This window comes from Kryptolebias marmoratus, linkage group LG5, assembly GCF_001649575.2.
Source record: "Kryptolebias marmoratus isolate JLee-2015 linkage group LG5, ASM164957v2, whole genome shotgun sequence".
Taxonomy (NCBI): domain Eukaryota; kingdom Metazoa; phylum Chordata; class Actinopteri; order Cyprinodontiformes; family Rivulidae; genus Kryptolebias; species Kryptolebias marmoratus.
In genome coordinates, this window is record NC_051434.1 from 21,227,905 (window position 1) to 21,247,064 (window position 19,160).

The 19,160-nt window shown below is 41.4% G+C and overlaps 1 protein-coding gene across 3 annotated transcripts in view; it reads left to right on the forward strand.

The window, feature by feature from the left end:
* Nucleotides 1-879: 879 nt before the first annotated feature.
* The window catches only part of LOC108243090 (collagen alpha-1(IX) chain), a 47,461-nt gene continuing 29,180 nt past the window's right edge, over nt 880-19,160 (forward strand). For all 3 annotated transcript variants that reach the window (XM_017428314.2, XM_017428313.2, XM_017428312.2), the window contains exons 1-6: nt 880-1,060; nt 4,454-4,539; nt 7,333-7,404; nt 15,176-15,305; nt 17,636-18,032; nt 18,408-18,488. In XM_017428314.2, coding sequence (XP_017283803.1) covers nt 1,032-1,060; nt 4,454-4,539; nt 7,333-7,404; nt 15,176-15,305; nt 17,636-18,032; nt 18,408-18,488 — 795 coding nt within the window. In that variant the 5' untranslated portion in view covers nt 880-1,031. The remainder of the gene's footprint in view (nt 1,061-4,453; nt 4,540-7,332; nt 7,405-15,175; nt 15,306-17,635; nt 18,033-18,407; nt 18,489-19,160) is intronic.

The window sequence follows — 19,160 nt, forward strand, 5'->3', positions numbered from 1 at the left end:
GACTCACCTGGTTAAATACAGGTTAAATAACATAAAACTACAAGATGGATTTTAATAAAACTCTGAGACATGGCTGTACATATACCACTCTTTAACATTTAGAGTCAACCAAAATGTAGGATGGCTGCCACAGCTAATTGACTTTAGTCAAGTGAAAAATTCCTATAATGCTGTAAATTTTACAGAAATGTAGCTGTAATCTGGTATGGCAGTAGCTAAGAGTCATCCTCAACACATTGTCTGAGCCCTAACATCACATCTCACAAGGTCACAATATCACATGAAATTTAGACATGTTCATTAAGTTTGGAACAGAATTACTATAACTCCTTCCCCTTCTCATTTTAGATTAAAACTCCGACATGAAAGGTAGAGGGTGAAATGCATTCCTTTAGGACATCCTAGGCCTTTAATTCCTTCCAGAATTCAGTCTATGGTTGTCATGTTGGGTTCACAGATATTCTAAAAAGCAGATCAAACATGGTAACATCAGTTCCAGAAACTGCAGTAGACATAAACAGGGTGTCTCTTCTGCTTCAGGTTAATAACATGGCTTTCCTCGTGTCAACATGCAGCCTTCAGCTACACAGGTAGGTGCACGGTCTAATAAAATCTAATTTTCATCTCTGACTTGGTTCTTCCTCCTTATGGGAACAATATACATTAGCAGAATTACATATAGTCAACACATATCATTAGGAGAGACTGTAAAATAATAAGCATTTGTTTCCATAAAGACCTGTGGGCCTCTGTATCCGTTTAGGTGTCAGTAATAAAATGTAGCCACCGCCTCCTGAGGACAGCCTGGCCAATGGGGATCCATTTGAACAAATTTTTATGCGTCCTCTAAAAAGACTTGAGCATCCTGTGTTTTGCTGCTTTCTCTGTCAGTCCTCATCATGAGCAGGTAGGACAGACTTCAGGGAGGGGAACTTCACTTCTGTGACTCCTTTTGCTCCAGAATCTCACTGCTGAGCACCTCTTCTCTGAGATTGATCTGCTTCCATCCCACCTCAGAGCAGGAGACAAACATGACCTTCCACAGCATGCGTTTGGAAAGGTAAATATGTTGAACTCTTCAATTTTTTGTTCATGCTTATGTATTTCTGACAGCTAACACTAATATGGTTACATTTTAATTTACTCAACAAAATCCTCTGCCTTCTGTCTCAGAGACTCAGTGACCTGATTGCAAAAAGATTTCATTGAACATTAAATAAAGTTGGCCATATGTTATCAACACACTTTAACAAACCAAGGCTTTAAATCTTTTGCACTACAGCATTTTGCTATTCCTGTTTGATTGTCTGGAGGAAAATATGCTATATCTACAACTGATGAACTTTTTTTTTTTCCACAGCCAACTGAACTAAATAAACACACTAAAACAGCTATAACTCAGTTTTACAGATAAAAAAAAAAAATTTACAGGCTAAAATTTGGTGTCGAAGTAGCTGACAGTCATTTTCAACACATACGCCGAGCACTAACAAATCATGTAAAATATTGTTTGTAATTACTCATATGTTTGTTTAAGCTTTGACCAAAATGGCTCTTACTCTATCATTTCTTAACATAAGATGATCTCAGTTTAAATTCTAGCATGAATGGTTGTCAGCAACATGCATTCCTTTAAGGAACGCTATGCCTTTAAATCATTATGAGATGACTGAGACCATACCTGAAGTGTTGGTATATCTTGTATAAGTAAAGGAGAAATGATCAAAGACTGAATCATTCCAGCAGTTAAAACAGATGACATATTATTACCTGACTGACTGACACGATGAGACAAATTTGGGGATTTCTCTTGTCCTCAAACTTGACATTTACAAGGTTTGTATGCAGCAACAGCTCTAACACTGAGCCTTTAATCTTTACTTTAACATCTTTACTGATAGGTTTTATACAGGATTTATATTGTGTAAAAATATTTGAGAAAACCCTGCTTGCAGCTCTAAAGCCAGCATTAAAATAAATTTTGACTGTATTGTGATTATATCCTATAGTAACATGATTTAATAAAACTTCTGTTCTGATTAAAAGTCTGGCATTTGTTGAAGGAATGCACTTTGCCCACTGCTTTGCATGCCAAACTTTCAAACAAACATGTTGTAGGATCAATTATTTCTTGAAATACATACGTGTTGATGACTTTCAGCTACTGCCAAGCAGTTTTTAGGTTAGCATCTGTAAAAAGGAGTTGTAGCTATTTTTGTGCTTGAAAGGTCAATCAATTGTGACAGCCATCTTGAATTGTATTTACTCCAAAAGTTAATCTTTTGTGGATGTGCATCCAACAATTACTTTTCATTAGAGTTTCATTAGAATCTGACCACAATTCATTTGATAGTTTGCTAACAGAGAGACAGTCAATCAAACACACACATATAAACACAATTGCATGATCATCCACCTGTAATGGCTCTGGCAATCGCGAGGATTCAGTGTTCTGAAAATTTAGGACACTTAACACCAATAACTGATATTGTATAACCTTAAAAAAGCAACAAGAAGCATTTTTTAAAACGTCCCTGTTTTACTCTTGCCATTAGGGTTTTCCATTAAATTAAAAGGATAGGCTCATAATAAACAGCACAAAAAGAAAAGAAACTTGTGTTTGGTTGATTATTTCTTTTTTTGTAACAATGCTTCTTGGCAATAAATCATATATCTCTGAAAAGCCTTTTTATTTCCCCTTAAATGATACCACATTTGTTAGGAAAATGCATTTGTTAGTTGAGTAGCAGAGTTGAGTATGTGGGTTGCGTCTATGGAAAACTTGCCAGATCTTCTTTGCCAATGAGGTGCCTGATTAGCACCTGCCTGTCAGCATCTCTGAGCATGGAGCCTACTACAGTGGTCAGTTGGTGTCTGCAACAAACATGCCATGTTTGACTGATCTGGATAGGGCATGTGCCACAGGGCAACTTCAAGCTGGTGTTCCGCATAGCCAAGTTGCGGCATCATTTGGAGTGAGCCCTAACACCATCTCCAAACTGAAGGTCAAGTTCTGTATAATAGGGGAGTTGACAGAGACAGGCCGTAAAGTGGGAGTCCAAAGAATGCAACACCATAAAAAGACTCAGCCTATTTGCATTCAGAAAGGCAGTGTTCTAAAGATTTGCAGTCAACGTTTGCAGGCCAAAGTTTCAAGACAATCTGGAACAGACAGCATACAGCCAGTCTTTGGTCTCATAAGGCTGCCATGAGGCCTACCATGACTGCCCTTCACAATCAGGCTCATTTGCGCAGGTGTTGGAAAACCTTAACACCTGTGGGAATGTTAGGTTCAGCAATGAGACCAGATCATGTTTATGGGAGTTGGTTCGTAAGACAAATATGTAAAAAGACAGGAAGAATATTATTCTGATTGCTACACTAATAAGGTAAGGGGTTTTGGTGGAGGCAGTGAGGATGTATGGGGCGGTAGCTCACCTAAAAATCAAAGCTTGTCATCATTGGAGGCAATCTCAATGCAGAGATACCAAGATGAGATTCTGCAACCAATAGCAATTCCATATCTCAACAGTCTAGGATCAAACTTAATTCTCCAAAGTGACAACACTCGCCCCCACAGAACAGGGTTTATCAAAAACTTCCTCCAGAATTTGGGAATGGATAGAATGAAATGGCCTGTTTGCTGACCTCAGCCCCATTGAATGCATGTGGGATCAGCTTGTGCAACTTTACAGATATCAAGCTAAAATTTGATATTGTAGGGGCTAAAAGTCATTCTCTGAGAGTGACATTTAGCAATATTTCACAAGATTGTGCAGAATTTTGTTTTCAGGGTTTGACCAAAATTGCTACAGGTCCATCATTTCTTTACACAAGACGATCATAGTTTAAATTATGGCAAGATAGGTTGCAAGTGATATCCATTCTTTCAAGGAATCCTGGGTCTTCAATTAATTAATATCCCTCTTTATTTATTTAATCAAAGAGTAAAGCTTTTTGATAGTGTTGGTACTGAGCTCAAAGAATAAAGAGATAGGCCATCAAAGAAAATATTTAGAGGAAAAAAACGATGGCGTAGGACTGATGTGATCACTAGTAACATATTTTATATGCAGTTTGATTTCTAATGTAAATATGACTAAATCATCTTTAATTTATAAGTCTAATTAAATGCAAACTTTTAATAAAATACAGGAAAGTGTTTGGTTCATGCTTACCACACACAAGACTGACCATTGTTCTATTTATAAAAAGCTGTTTGCTAAAACTTCATGTTGTATTTAGTATCAAATGGCATTTACATAATACATAAATAAAATTTAAACAGTGGTATGACAGTGGTTTTTTTATGTGATGAAGGTGAGTTCTTAGGATACCAGCTGAGTGATGCATGTCATCTGTGGTATTTTATTATTTAAATATAAAGGAAAATGACAAAGAGAATGAGACACATGACTGAATACTGATTTTTTTAATTAATATTTCTCCACAGGAAGCACCCATACCATCCAGCAGTGTTGACATGCTCCCCCTTTTGTTTGGCTCTTCTGTCCCTCGTCTTCACTTTGTCTCTTGGACGTAAGTCAGAGTGCACCATCACTGACTCCTCGCGGACATAGTTCTCTGTACTGTGGTGCAAGTACCGCTGGTGGTACTCAGAGTCCTTTTAAGTATGATAAGCTGAACTGTAATGTAAAGCTAAAAAGCAGAGTTAGCCAAAAATATGTTCAAGCAAATTGCTATATTGGCTCCAAATAAACATTACATAAAACAAAATATTCTGTAGGACCAGCTAGCAGTTAAAACTGCTAAATCATAAGAAAATCAATTAACATTATTTTAAATTTGTATGCAATTGGCATGGGGTAGAGGAAAAGCCATATGTGGTGCTGTTTTCAGCAATGAATGCATGAACCGTCATGTCTTCAGCCACAACTTTCAACCAGAGTTAGGTGTGCTTTTGTATCTTGATGGCTCCCCCTGAATAAGTCCGGTGATTGAAACAGTTTGGAGGCAAAGGCCAGGCACATGCAGGCACAGGTCAATTTAAGTCCCATCTGCTTTGTTTCTCATGAGTTAAGTGTGAAGATACCTAAAATTATTAAGTAATTGTGGAGATCAAAGTTTGTTTCAGTTTATTGTTAAAATTTTTGGACACATGGTCATTGAGTGTTTTAGCAATAACCACTACACCCCGTAGCTGAAGGAAGGACCAACCAAGGATGGTCAGGCCTCGGTGTGTTCTTAAGTCAGCTGGGTTTGTTGAAGACTTAAGGTTAAGATAAAACAGGCAGGTTTTGTGTTAAGTTTAAAGTCAGACGTTCAAGTAGATTGGTCTGTTTGCATGTTTATGTTAGTTTTAAATGTTTCACTACAAACTTTAAAAACAATATTACAAGTTCATTTGTCCAATGGTGATACTTGGAGAGGTTAATATTTTTTGAGGTGGTACTCATAAAAAAAATCTAGAAACTTTAGAACAACTGCCTTACACAATCTGTATATCATACACCCATCGCTGTTACTGCAAAGATTGAAGAGAAGAGCTCGTTTTACCCCCCTTCACCCGCTGTTGCTCCGTCACTCTCTTTATTAGAGCTCATCAGACCAGAAATAGTAGTGACACTGAGCTGCTCTGTGTCAGAACATCAAATCAGATTAAAGCTCCTCTCTGATAATCACAACAGGCTTATTCTGAAAGGCATCATAAATCAAACATGAGCCCACAGTGGTAGCTGCATCCAGTAGGTATACGACTCTGTCGAGTTCACCTCATTATCACAGCAGACACATGTGTGACCATATGAACCGTCCTAACCATGGTTCATCTCCACCTTGTTGCACTAATGACTGGTTTTCTAAGCGTAATACCACAGCAGGCAGGAACTTTAACTACTTGAGGTTCACATGCACAGTCAGTTTTTAATGTTTAGCGGTGGTAAATATGGGATTATAAATACCGTCTCACCACTTTATCTCATTTCTCAGCAATTTATGTGGAACGTGGAAACAGCTTCCAGATGTGTTGTCCTCACGCTGATGGCTGTAAATGAGCTGACTCAGGTTAATAACTGGGGAGCCCCTCTGGCTGTCACCATCCGTATTTTATCAAGGGTTTTCACCCTCTCACAGCTTCATTTGATGGACTCAAGTACAGTGCTGTTTTCTGACACATCTCTGAAAATGATTTTCACCAAGAAAAGTGAAGAAACTTTATGAAGCGACAAACAGTTTAACCTACTAAATACAGAGAAAAACTGGAGCTAGCTTTCAACATGAAAAATGATTTCATGTAAGATGCAAAAAGACTACGCAAATAAAATATTTTATTTTCTATCGAATAACGAACTTCATCCTAATAAATTGTGTGCAAATAAAAAAAAATAAAGTTGCTTCTCACATAGCTGCTGTAATAATTAGGTCAATGCACAAGCATTGAAAGCCCCCTTTTTACTACCTTTTTCCAAAAAATTTGTCCTTGAGCTCATTGCACGGCTTTGAAATAAAATGTGCAAATTATACATCAAAATTTGTGTTGCTCAGTTAAGAAAAGTGTGCTCTGATTTTTACAAGGGGTAAGTTGTACAACCTAGATAAATTTAGCAAAAAAATGCTGGAAAAAAAAGAGCTTAGTGGGATTTTGGATAAACAGATGAGAAAGCCCAGCCCCCTTTGGAGATGCATAGCTCAGACATACTTCACTGTAGAAACATCCTTCAAAGGATTAACAGGTCACAGAATATTGAACTTTACATGACTGAACTGGAACATTGATACTTTAAACACACCTCAAAGTTTTCTAGTTGATGTTAAGATTCTGGCTCTGATGGTACATTTGGCTCAAAGAACTCTGCCTTATAAATCTCAAACATTGTGTTAAGTATTTCAGCAACTATTTTGCTAATTTTATCAGTTAACTTCTGTTTTGCTAACTTTAGCATTCAGCAACTGCATGGCCTGTTTTTTGGTAATTATTTTGTATTTTTAATGTTTTGTTGAACTAATTTATGTTCAGCTCATTTCAACTTTCGTTTTACTTATTTAAACTTTAACAATTCAGTATCTGCTTCTTTAACAAATTTATGCAAAATCATTCAGCATTCACAATGCATTTTGACAAAGCTGAATTTGTTTCTAGTTTCAGTCAAAGTTAGGGGTTTGGGGTGTATAATTATTTGAAGGTTTTGGATCAGAACCAGGCATTGAACCTGAAGAACATGTGTTTTGTGATGTTTATACTCTCTTACATGTAAGACATGCTTTTTCTTTTGGTAATCTTCTGAAAACACAACTTAAATCAATAAGAGCCATTGTTCAGTTTTGTTTCATCTAGCATGTGCTCCATAACCACTGTGGGGTTTGTGTTGTCAGAATTAGACCTGAGCCGACTGGACGGTGATACTGTCTGCCCACCAATGAGAACTGGACAAGATGACCTTCCAGGTAAAGAAACTCTTCAGTACAAATAAAAGTAAAAGCAGCATCAGTCAAACTTCAAGAAATCTTTTGAACAGAAAATAAAGGATCTGAATGAAGGTGGTGACTTTAATTATTTCAACATGGTGGGCTGTTTACTGCCTCGAGACACGTTTAGATTTCAGATGAGGTAAATAAAATGTTCCACTTGAGTTTTACACAATTTTATTTGGAAGAGCTCAGCAAGATTGTAATTGCTACCCACTGCATGGTTGACTTGTTCAGCACATCTATAGCACACAGCTTTGTGGTTTAATTAACAGCTTTTTTATGTTTGCTTGGTTTTGGTTAAATTGGAAAATGTCTTTTGTTTCACAGAGAATTAAATTACATCTGATATTGATTTATGATAAAGTGTGTTTCCTAATTGTGTTTAATGGTCATCTTTTTCTCTGTCAAATTTCTTAAAAGAAATTTTTATGAGTTATGTCATCTAAAGTTTTGTATATTTTGCTTTCTTTCTACATTTTGTTATGTTACAAACACAGACTTCAAAGTATTTTACTAGGATTTTTGTGACAGACCACAACAAAGCAGTGCGTAATTGTGAAGTGTAAGGAAAATGATCCATAATTATTGATTTTTTTTACAAAAAAAAAAATAAATATATATAATATATATATATATAGTAAATAAAAGGTATTAGTATTTCTGTAAATAAAAACATGAATAGTGTGGTGTGCATTAGTATTTACCCCCCTTTTCTTCTGATTCTGACAAGGACGAGCGTGAACAGAGTCAGAACGAGAGGACACAGATAAAGGTTTAACCTTTTATTTGAAAACACCAGACTATTAGGCTTGCTAATGTTAAGAGCGGCACTCACAGTCTGGAATCGGGCTTGGTCTGGAGCAGGCACGACAACCAGGAACTGCGAGGTGGAAGCTGCAGTGGTTGCCAGTGAGGGGATTCGGCAGTCGGGTAAGTCCAGAGGCAGGCAAGGGGTCAGAACCAGGAAGTCCGTAATCAGCAAACAAATCCAGAGAGGGGTAATCCACAAGTTGAGGTCCAGAGAGAGAAAGCGAGGTTCGTTACCAGTTGTCCGAGTCCGTGAAGGTGTCCGGCAAGGAGAAAGCAGAAGGCGAGGGTCAAGAGTCAGGCAAGGGGTCGAGAACGAGGCAGGCATGAACTGTGAAAGAGTGCTGGACATCTACTGGGCGTAAACCGGTCAATAATCTGGTGAGGAGTGAGAGTGAGCTGTGATCTTAAATACTGCTTGAAACAGGTGAGACTAATGAACGTGATTACACAGGCGTGGAACTAGGAGGCGTGGCAAGGCTGTGGAAAGTTACTAGGAGCTGTAGTCTGTGAGCAGGAGGCGTGGCAGGAACAGTGAGCTGTGACAGATTCTCCTAACTAAAATCCAGAGCATCTGTTACCTAATTAGTAAACACAGTCCACTTGTGTGTGATTTAATCTTAGTATAAATCCAGCTGATCTGAAAACCTCAGAAATTTGTTACAGAATATTAGTGATAAAACAGCGTCATGAAGACCAAGGGCCACTCCAAACAGGTCAGGGGTAAAATTGTTGAGATACAGCAAACATGTGGAAGAAGCTGCTCTGCTCAGATCAGATCAAGCCTGAACCTTTGGTCTAAATGCAAAGTGCTATGTGTGGTAGAAAACTAATGCTGCATGTCACCCTGAACACACCATCCCCACTGTGAAACATGGTGGTGGCAGCATCATGCTGTGGAGATGCTTTTCTTCAGCAGGAACAAGGAAGCTGATTAGAGCTGAGGGGAAGATGGATGGAGCTAAATATAGGCTGTAAAAGGTTTGAGAATGGGACTGAGTTTCACCTTCCAGCAGGACAACGACCTGAAACATTCAGCCAGAGCTACAATGGAATGGGTCAGATCAAAGCATATTTATGTGTCAGAATGGACAAGTCAAAGTCCAGACTTAAATCCAACTGAGGATCTGTGGCAAGACTTGAAAACAACATATGTTCCCCATCCAATCTGACTAAGCTGCAGCAGTGACAGTTCAAGGTGTATGAATATGCAAGGCTGTGGAAAGTTACCAGGAGCTGTAGTCTGTGAGCAGGAGGCGTGGCAGGAACAGTGAGCTGTGACAGAGCCCCCCGTTTAGGGCCCGGCTCCTGATGGGCCGCCAGGTTGACCCGGGTGAGCCCGATGAAAGTCTTTAATCAGAGTCTTATCCAAAATGTTCTTTGCAGGAACCCAAGACGCTCCTTTGGGCCATAGCCCTCCCAGTCCACCAGGTAATGTATGTTGCGACCCCATCGCCTTGACCTCAGGAGTCTTCTGACTGTAAAGGTGGGGCAGCCGTTGATGAACCGGTGGGGGGAGGGGGCCTGGAGGAGGGACAGAGTCCAGACGTCTGTTGTGGCTTGATCCTGGAAACATGGAAGGTAGGATGGAACCTGGTATTCATGGGCAGTTGAAGACGGACAGCAGCAGGGTTGATAATTTTGGATATAGGGAAAGGACCGATGAATCTGGGCGCCAGCTTACGGCAATCCACCCTCAGGGGAAGATCCTTGGTTGAGAGCCAAACTCTTTGCCCAGGCTGGTATTCAGGCTGCTTGGACCGTTTTCGATTGGCTGCACGGGAGTACACTGCCGACGTCTCGAGAAGGGCTTTTCTGGCCCTCGTCCAGGTCCGGTGACACCGGTGGGCGGCAGCGTGAGCTGATGGAACACCAGCCGGTCTCTCTTGGACAGCGAACACAGGAGGCTGGAAGCCGTAGATTGTGTAAAACGGAGACAAGCCTGTGGCAGAAGATGAGTTAATTGAGTGTTCAGCCCAAGGGAGGTTACTTGACTATTTAGACAGTTCACTGGAGCAGAGGAGTCGAAGCTTCATTTCCACCTCCTGGTTTACCCGCTCCGTCTGCCCGTCCGTCTGAGGGTGGAATCCGGACGAGAGGCTGATGGAGATGCCCAGGAGGTCACAAAACTCACGCCAAAACTTAGAAACGAACTGGGGACCCTGGTCCGAGACGATGTCCTTGGGTATCCCATGGAGTCTGAACAGGTCTTTGGCCAGGACGTCAGCCATCTCCTTGGCTGAGGGCAGCTTCTTGAGAGGGACCAGGTGGACCATCTTGGAAAATTGATCAACTATGGTTAGGATGACAGTGTTACCCGATGAAGCAGGGAGGCCGGTGATGAAGTCCATAGAGACGTGGGACCATGGTCGGGAAGGAATTGGGAGTGGACGCAGCAACCCAGCTGGACGATGACGAGACACCTTAGCTTGTGCACATTGAGGGCAGGCAGACACGAACTCTCGTACGTCCTTGGTAAGCGTCTCCCACCAAAACTATGATTTCACAACTGCCAATGTCTTGCTAATGCATGGGTGACAGAAGAGCCTTGAGTTGTGACAAAACGTTATTACCTTGCCTCGCAGCTCCTGCGGTACAAACATGCGATCAGAGGGGCATGAAGCAGGAGGGGGGTGAACTTGATGAGCTTGATGTAATTCTTGTTTGAGCTGGGTGACTGAAAGCCTCACCATCCGAGGTAGGATGAACTCCTCAACTTCCGGTTTGGCTTCGTCCACTGAACCCTCATGAACCCGAGAGGGTGTCCGCCTTGACATTCTTTTCTCCTGACCTGTAGGTGAGAGTAAAGGAGAACCTCGAGAAAAATAGAGCCCACCTTGCCTGACGAAAATTGAGCCTCTTAGCCGTCTTAAGGTACTCCAGGTTCTTATGATCAGTCCAGATGATGAATGGTTCTTTAGTGCCTTCCAGCCAGTGCCTCCATTCCTCAAGGGCCATTTTGACTGCCAACAGCTCTCTCTTGCCCACATCGTAGTTCCGTTCTGCTGGGGACAGTCTCCTGGAAAAAAAAAGCACATGGATGAATTTGATTATCCTTACCAAGTTGACTAAGAACCGCTCCAACCCCCTGTGTTGGAGGCGTCCACCTCCAGGATAAATTGTCTCTCGCTGTCAGGAGAGTGGAGGATGGGGGCGTGGACAAACTGACCCTTGAGGTGGTCAAAAGCCTCTTGGGCTTCTCTGTTCCATAGGAACTGAGCTTTGATTGAGGTGAGGGAGTGAAGGGGTGTGACTACTTGGCTAAAGTTTCTAATGAATTTTCTATAAAAATTTGCAAAGCCCAGGAACCGCTGAAGCCCCTTTCTGTCCTTAGGAACAGGCCAGTCGTGAATGGCAGAAACTTTGGCTTGATCCATTGAAACTTGATCAGGAGAGATGTTGAAGCCCAAAAATAATGTAGAGGATTGGTGGAACTCACATTTTTCAGCCTTAACATAAAGGTTATTTTGGAGAAGTCTGAGTATGACCCTCCTAACATGTTTTCTGTGGGAGTCTAGATCGTGGGAAAAAAAATCAAAATATCATGTAGATACACAAACAAACTGGTTTATCATATCCTTTAAGAGGTCATTGACCATGGACTGGAATACTGCTGGCATTGGTGAGTCTGAAGGGCATGACGAAATACTCGTAGTGACCAGAGGGTGTGTTTAAGGCTGTTTTCCATTCGTCACCTTCTTTTATACGGATCAGGTGATAAGCATTGCGAAGGTCGAACTTGGTAAACACCTTAGCACCCTGAATCATATCAAAGGCCAAGGACATTAAAGGTAGAGTGTACTTGTTTTTAATGGTGACATTATTAAGACCCCTGTAATCAATACATGGTCTTAGAGAACCGTCTTTCTTCCCCACGAAGAAAAAAATCAGCCCCCGCTGGGGACACTGAAGGCCTAATGATGCCTGCCTGTAGACTCTCTTGGATGTATTTTGTCATGGCTGCCTGTTCGGGGCGGGGCAATGAAAATATCCTTCCCTTAGGAGGAATGGCACCAGGGAGTAGATCAATGGGGCAGTCGTAAGGTCTATGAGGTAATAAAGAGGTGGCATTAACCTTGTTAAATACCTCCTTGAGGTCATGGTACTCAGGGGGTACCTTGGAGATGTCTGGGTAAACCTCTGCTGAGGACTTCGAGGAGAATGAGGCCACCACTGTGTCCAGCAGGCAAGTCGAGGAACATTGATCGCCCCACCCCGTAATCTCACGCCTGACCCAATCGATGCGTGGATTGTGCTTCTCCAGCAATGTTGCTCCTAGAATAATAGGTAAATCAGGTGAGTGAATGACCAGAAATTTAAGAACTTCATGATGGTTACCGCTCATAGACAGACATAGTTTCATGATTCTCTTGGTTAAGTACATGTCCATCGAGAGCGGTAATTCTGTGATCATTAGACGATGGAATAATCTCAATTCCCAGAGACTTGGCAAAAGCCTGGTCAATGAATTCGGCGTGTGCACCAGAATCAATAAAGATCTGACTGGATACTTTATGGTCATGAACGGATAATTTGGCTGGGATGATTAACATTTAGTCTGATCATTTAACGAGCAAGATCTGACTGCATGATCCTTAGCTCCACAGTAAAAACACAAATTACTCGCCCTGCAACGACTTCTTTCCTCCTGGGAGAGCTTGGTCCGTCCGAGCTGCATGGGTTCCTCCGGGGCCACAGCAGCAGGAGTATTGCCTGAATCCTGAGAGACATGAGATCTGACATTCCAATGAGTTTCTCTGGCCATAGCTTTATCTTGTTTTTCCATTCTGCGCTCTGTTAGTCAAAGGTCAATGCGGGTCGCCAGCTCCTCCAAACTCCGGAGGCCCGCGGGGTGATTCCGAGCAGCCACCTCGTCCTTAATTTCATCCTTGAAAAAATACATTGGTTAAAGCAGGGTCATTTCACTGACTATCCACCGCCAACGTGTGGAAATCGATAATATAGTCCGCCACACTTCACCTGCCTTGCTTTAAAAAAAAACAGCTTACGAGCAGTGTCCCGCTCTAGAGGTACGGGATCAAACACCCTCTTTAATTCTGCAGCAAAGTCCTTGTAAACGTAGCAGATGTGCGAGTCATGCTGCCATTCAGCGGTTCCCCATAGCTTAGCTCGACCAGATAGAAGAGAGATAACATAGGCTACCTTGGAGCGCTCTGATGGAAACAAGGATGGTTGCAGCTAGAAATTAATCTCACATTGTGTGAGAAATGGCCGACACTGTTTCGCTTCTTCTCCGGAGGCGGAAGCTTAGGCTCATGCATTGGCGAAAAAAAGGATTGGGTTGATACTGGTGGCGAGACGTGAATCTGTGGCGGAGCTTAGATCGAGGACATGTCGCGGATTAGTTGCGTCATATCCTGAACATTTCTCTCTAGACCGGAAATGGCGTTTTCAATGCCGGTTCGCCAGCTCTGCTCGTTTGAATCCATAATGTTTGGCCAGATTATTCTGACAAGGACGAGCGTGAACAGAGTCAGAACGAGAGGACACAGATAAAGGTTTAACCTTTTATTTGAAAACACCAGACTATTAGGCTTGCTAATGTTAAGAGCGGCACTCACAGTCTGGAATCGGGCTTGGTCTGGAGCAGGCACGACAACCAGGAACTGCGAGGTGGAAGCTGCAGTGGTTGCCAGTGAGGGGATTCGGCAGTCGGGTAAGTCCAGAGGCAGGCAAGGGGTCAGAACCAGGAAGTCCGTAATCAGCAAACAAATCCAGAGAGGGGTAATCCACAAGTTGAGGTCCAGAGAGAGAAAGCGAGGTTCGTTACCAGTTGTCCGAGTCCGTGAAGGTGTCCGGCAAGGAGAAAGCAGAAGGCGAGGGTCAAGAGTCAGGCAAGGGGTCGAGAACGAGGCAGGCATGAACTGTGAAAGAGTGCTGGACATCTACTGGGCGTAAACCGGTCAATAATCTGGTGAGGAGTGAGAGTGAGCTGTGATCTTAAATACTGCTTGAAACAGGTGAGACTAATGAACGTGATTACACAGGCGTGGAACTAGGAGGCGTGGCAAGGCTGTGGAAAGTTACTAGGAGCTGTAGTCTGTGAGCAGGAGGCGTGGCAGGAACAGTGAGCTGTGACAGATTCTCCTAACTAAAATCCAGAGCATCTGTTACCTAATTAGTAAACACAGTCCACTTGTGTGTGATTTAATCTTAGTATAAATCCAGCTGATCTGAAAACCTCAGAAATTTGTTACAGAATATTAGTGATAAAACAGCGTCATGAAGACCAAGGGCCACTCCAAACAGGTCAGGGGTAAAATTGTTGAGATACAGCAAACATGTGGAAGAAGCTGCTCTGCTCAGATCAGATCAAGCCTGAACCTTTGGTCTAAATGCAAAGTGCTATGTGTGGTAGAAAACTAATGCTGCATGTCACCCTGAACACACCATCCCCACTGTGAAACATGGTGGTGGCAGCATCATGCTGTGGAGATGCTTTTCTTCAGCAGGAACAAGGAAGCTGATTAGAGCTGAGGGGAAGATGGATGGAGCTAAATATAGGCTGTAAAAGGTTTGAGACTGGGACTGAGTTTCACCTTCCAGCAGGACAACGACCTGAAACATTCAGCCAGAGCTACAATGGAATGGGTCAGATCAAAGCATATTTATGTGTCAGAATGGACCAGTCAAAGTCCAGACTTAAATCCAACTGAGGATCTGTGGCAAGACTTGAAAACAACAGATGTTCCCCATCCAATCTGACTAAGCTGCAGCGGTGACAGTTCAAGGTGTATGAATATGTATATAAGGCTCTGCAATTTACATGATATGGAAATGAATTTGTCAATATTAGCAGCACAAAGAGCATGGAATTTATTCTGTTCAAACATAATAAAATAAATGTAGTTAGAATTTGTTGTTAAAGCCACAGTCGTTGACTGACCCATAAAGATGATCTTCTGTTGTCCTCACCCAGGTTTTGATCTAATCACCCAGTTTCAGTTGGACATGATTCCCCTGAAAGGTGTGAGGAAGGTGGATGGCTCCACCTCCCTCCAGGTGGCCTACCGTCTCGACAGGGAGGCTAACTTCCAAATTCCAACAATGTGAGTACAGTAGAGGTAGTTAAGAAAAAAAAGCAGATCAAAACAGTAGTGGCCTCCAAATACAGGTGTTACATTATTACAGATGTTACAGCGTGCTGGGAGACGTATCATTAGTTAAAGAAAAAACATGTCTGAACATTCCTTCAAACTCAGAAAGGCAGAGATGGTTTTACGTGTGAGCCTATTTCAGTTGACTGAAGTTCCTTTTTATGTCCAAAAACTGTAAGGAACCATATTTCACCCAGCCTTTTTCTGAAGAATCATGTTACGAGCCTTTCAAAATGTGTGGAGTTAAAATGAATGATCACCAGTTTCCTGCCAAGGATTATAATTAAAGGTTTGCTTTGTCAGACTGACAGAATAAACCTTTTTGGTTCCCAGAGGCTAAAATAAGCTGTAAGGAAAAATGATTTTCCTGCCTATTGATTCTCTTTTTCTTTGTCATTGCTGATTTCTTTTCTTCTTTCCAAAAGCTGCTTTTCATAACAGGATTAATTTTCTGTTGACAGTGATAAAATATTTCTAACTATATCCAATTAAGTTATGAAGTAATTAAGGTAAATTATTTTTTTTAAAGTCAGATGACTTGAAAACATTAGAATAAATCAATGATCCAAAATCATTGGATCCTACATTTTCTGTAACGCAACTTTCTGCAGACTTTTTATTCTGTTGTATAAAGCTTAGATTTTCAATCTATTCTTTCAGTAGTTAGTAGTTACTGTGAATTAGCCTGAGGTCATATTGATGATTGCATTATGACATTTTGTTGACATTGTATGTGGACATTTGATTTTTCGCCTTTTTTAAAGTCCCATCCACACAGGAATGACATTTTATACATACACAAACACAAAACAATTATTGTTTCAGCCTTGTGTCCAGATGGAAAAGTTGTTTTAGGAGCCCAAAATGGATAAAAACAAATTAAACCATGATGTCATAGACATACGGTAGTTATTTGCCCACCCAGCCCAAGTGTGACAAGTGTGTTTCTGTGGGGATTAGGACATTTATAAAAATATGCCGTGTTCACAAGGGCATTTTTAAAGATGACAAATAAAAAGATTATTTTGGAAAAACAGCATTTAGGTGTGAACAAGGCCTAGTTATTTGGGAGTACAGTACTTTATCGGCAGCTTTTGTTTCTTATCGATCAGTAGTAGCTACTAAATGGAGGGAATTCAGCTAAAATGGGCCACAATATGTGTCAAACGCTTTGTAACGTTACATCACCAAAGATGTCCTCTGGTGTTTCCCAGTGTGTTTTGGCGGATGCGTTTCCTGTATGTCAGCTTTTCTTACGAGCTGTTACATAACTTTCTGGCATCCCACATTTATGCCACTCGGGCCTGGATGTTAATACATGCTCCTTTATTTCCTGTAAAAACTCCAGCCATCCCAGCAGAGCTTTGATGTTCACCTTTAGTTCAGCTGCACTCCCTCTTTTATCTCCTGCAGGCCAGAAAGGCCACATACCTGATCCTGTCTGACCTGAGGCAACTCTAAAAAAAGTCTGTATTTCTTTTATTGGCTCACAGGAAACTCCTTTTATTGCCTCACCTTGATCATTTACAAGATGCTAAATGTCCAGCTGCAGTGCCCGGCTTTGAATTTATTACCTGCTGTGATTCTGGCTTGTTAAAACACAGGAAGTTAGAAAGACCTGCTCATTGTGACTGATTTACGCACCGAGGCAGCTTCTTCACTCGATTTATCTTAAAAACATGTCACTTTATTTTTGGGTTTCAAAAACAGGGATGACAAGTCTTGGAATTCTTTTGATTAAAGTCATACGTTAAATTGTTGTATGCAACCCAAAGGCGAAGGCAGATGATATTTCTTTTCCCAGTGCCTGTATGTGTGTGTGTGTGTGTGTGTGTGTGTGTGTGTGTTACCAAAATATCTCAGGAATCATTAGATGGATTTTAATAAAACTTGCTTTTGAAAGTAAATATTGCATGTGCATCTACAACTGATCAACCTTTGGAGTCTACAATTCACCATGGTTGTCACAGCTAACTAAACTTAGTAAACAGAAAAATTTTCTATAACTCTAAATTTTAAACCTTGTCATCTCTCAGCATAAGATGATCTCAGTCTACAGCTCTGGCATGAAATATGGCTGGCCTTTAACTTGATGTTTTGTTCAGATCTGCTTATTCTGTCATCATGAAACACCTTTGAGATAAAATACATTTTGTGAGTTGTGACTTGACTGGGTGGAAGATGTCTTTAAGTATCTTCTTTAAGTGGGATTCAATTAAAAGGAAGCTCACTAACATAAAAGATAATTAAATCTGAACCCCGGTTCCTTGTGTTTCCCTCAGGCTCAACTTTCCACGTGGCTTCCCGGATGAGTACTCTTTCATGACCACCTTTCGCATGATCAAGAACACAGTGAACAAGGTGTGGAACGTCTGGCAGATAGTGGATGAAGATGGCTACAAACAAGCCGGACTCCGGCTGAATGGGGATCAGCAGGCTCTGGAGTACTTCCTGATGGGTGCAGATGGAAACTTGCAGACTGTCACTTTTCCTGGCCTTTCTGTGCTTTTTAACACCAAGTGGCACAAGGTGATGATTGGCGTCGAGCACTATCAGGTCACATTGTATGTGGACTGCCAACCTGTGGATCAGAAACCCATCAAGGGCAAGGGCCCCATCAACACAGCGGGAGACACTCTTATTGGCAGGCTGGATTCTGATCCTGAAGCTTCTGTGGTGGTGAGAATTGCCTGCTGCCTTTATTCATGTGCACTAACTCTAGTTGGAGGCATTGTCAGGAAAATAGTGCTCTCTGTGAACAAACACATTCAGGTTTGTGTGTGCTGAGCTCCGCTATATTTTAAAAAGCGCTGCTGTCACAACAAAACTGCTCCGCTGGGTTCCAGAGGGGAAAACCCCCCCAAAACTTAATCCTTGCAGAAAATTGCAGCGTTAGAAAATGAATCTCAACAACCCATAAAAAGAGCATTTACTCAAAACCACAAAGACATAACTGTGCCATTACAATGCATTTTGAGACCCATTTTGTTAGACAGCTAAATGACTCCATAACCTGATATTGTAAATGTGGTAACTTTAACATCTCTTTTTCAGTTCGAGCTGCAGTGGATGTTGATTCACTGCGACCCAAAGAGAGCCCAGAGAGAAAGCTGCAGCGAGCTTCCTCCCACTGAGGTACAGTAACTGCTAAGCCTTCACGCTTTGTCTCTTCACTCATATAACTAGAACTTCTTGCATGCTGAAACAGAAGTAGCAGCACATATTAGGTGGTGCTGCAGATGAAAAACAAACACTGTAAGGTGGGCTGCAGTTGTTGGCAAATAGCTGGTATTTGGCATTCACAAGGGAGTCTCCAAAATGTCTCTAAATGTTCAAGAGATCTCCACTGACTGAAAACATCCAAGGCTTCAAATCTGAATATCCAGGTCTGAAAACCACATTGATGATAGTTATTGAAAAACTGGTTCATATCTGCATATCTTCATTTCAACATTGTACTCTGGTAGATAAAATGTTAAACGTGTGGCTGGCTACTGAGGCAGGTAGAAGAGTCTTTGTCAACTCACTTCACATAAACTCACTATACTGTGATGACAATTCACCACATCAAGTGATATATATGTATATATATATATATATATATATATATATATATATATATATATATATATATATATATATTTAGCCTCTAACCATCTCCTCCAACGAATAAGGCAAGTCCTGAGAAGCCAGCTCAATGGCAAGAACAAGATCCGTGCGATAAACAGCTATGCCTTACCAGTAATCAGATACCCTGCAGGAATAATTACCTGGCCAAAGGAGGAAATGAAGACCACAGATGTTAAG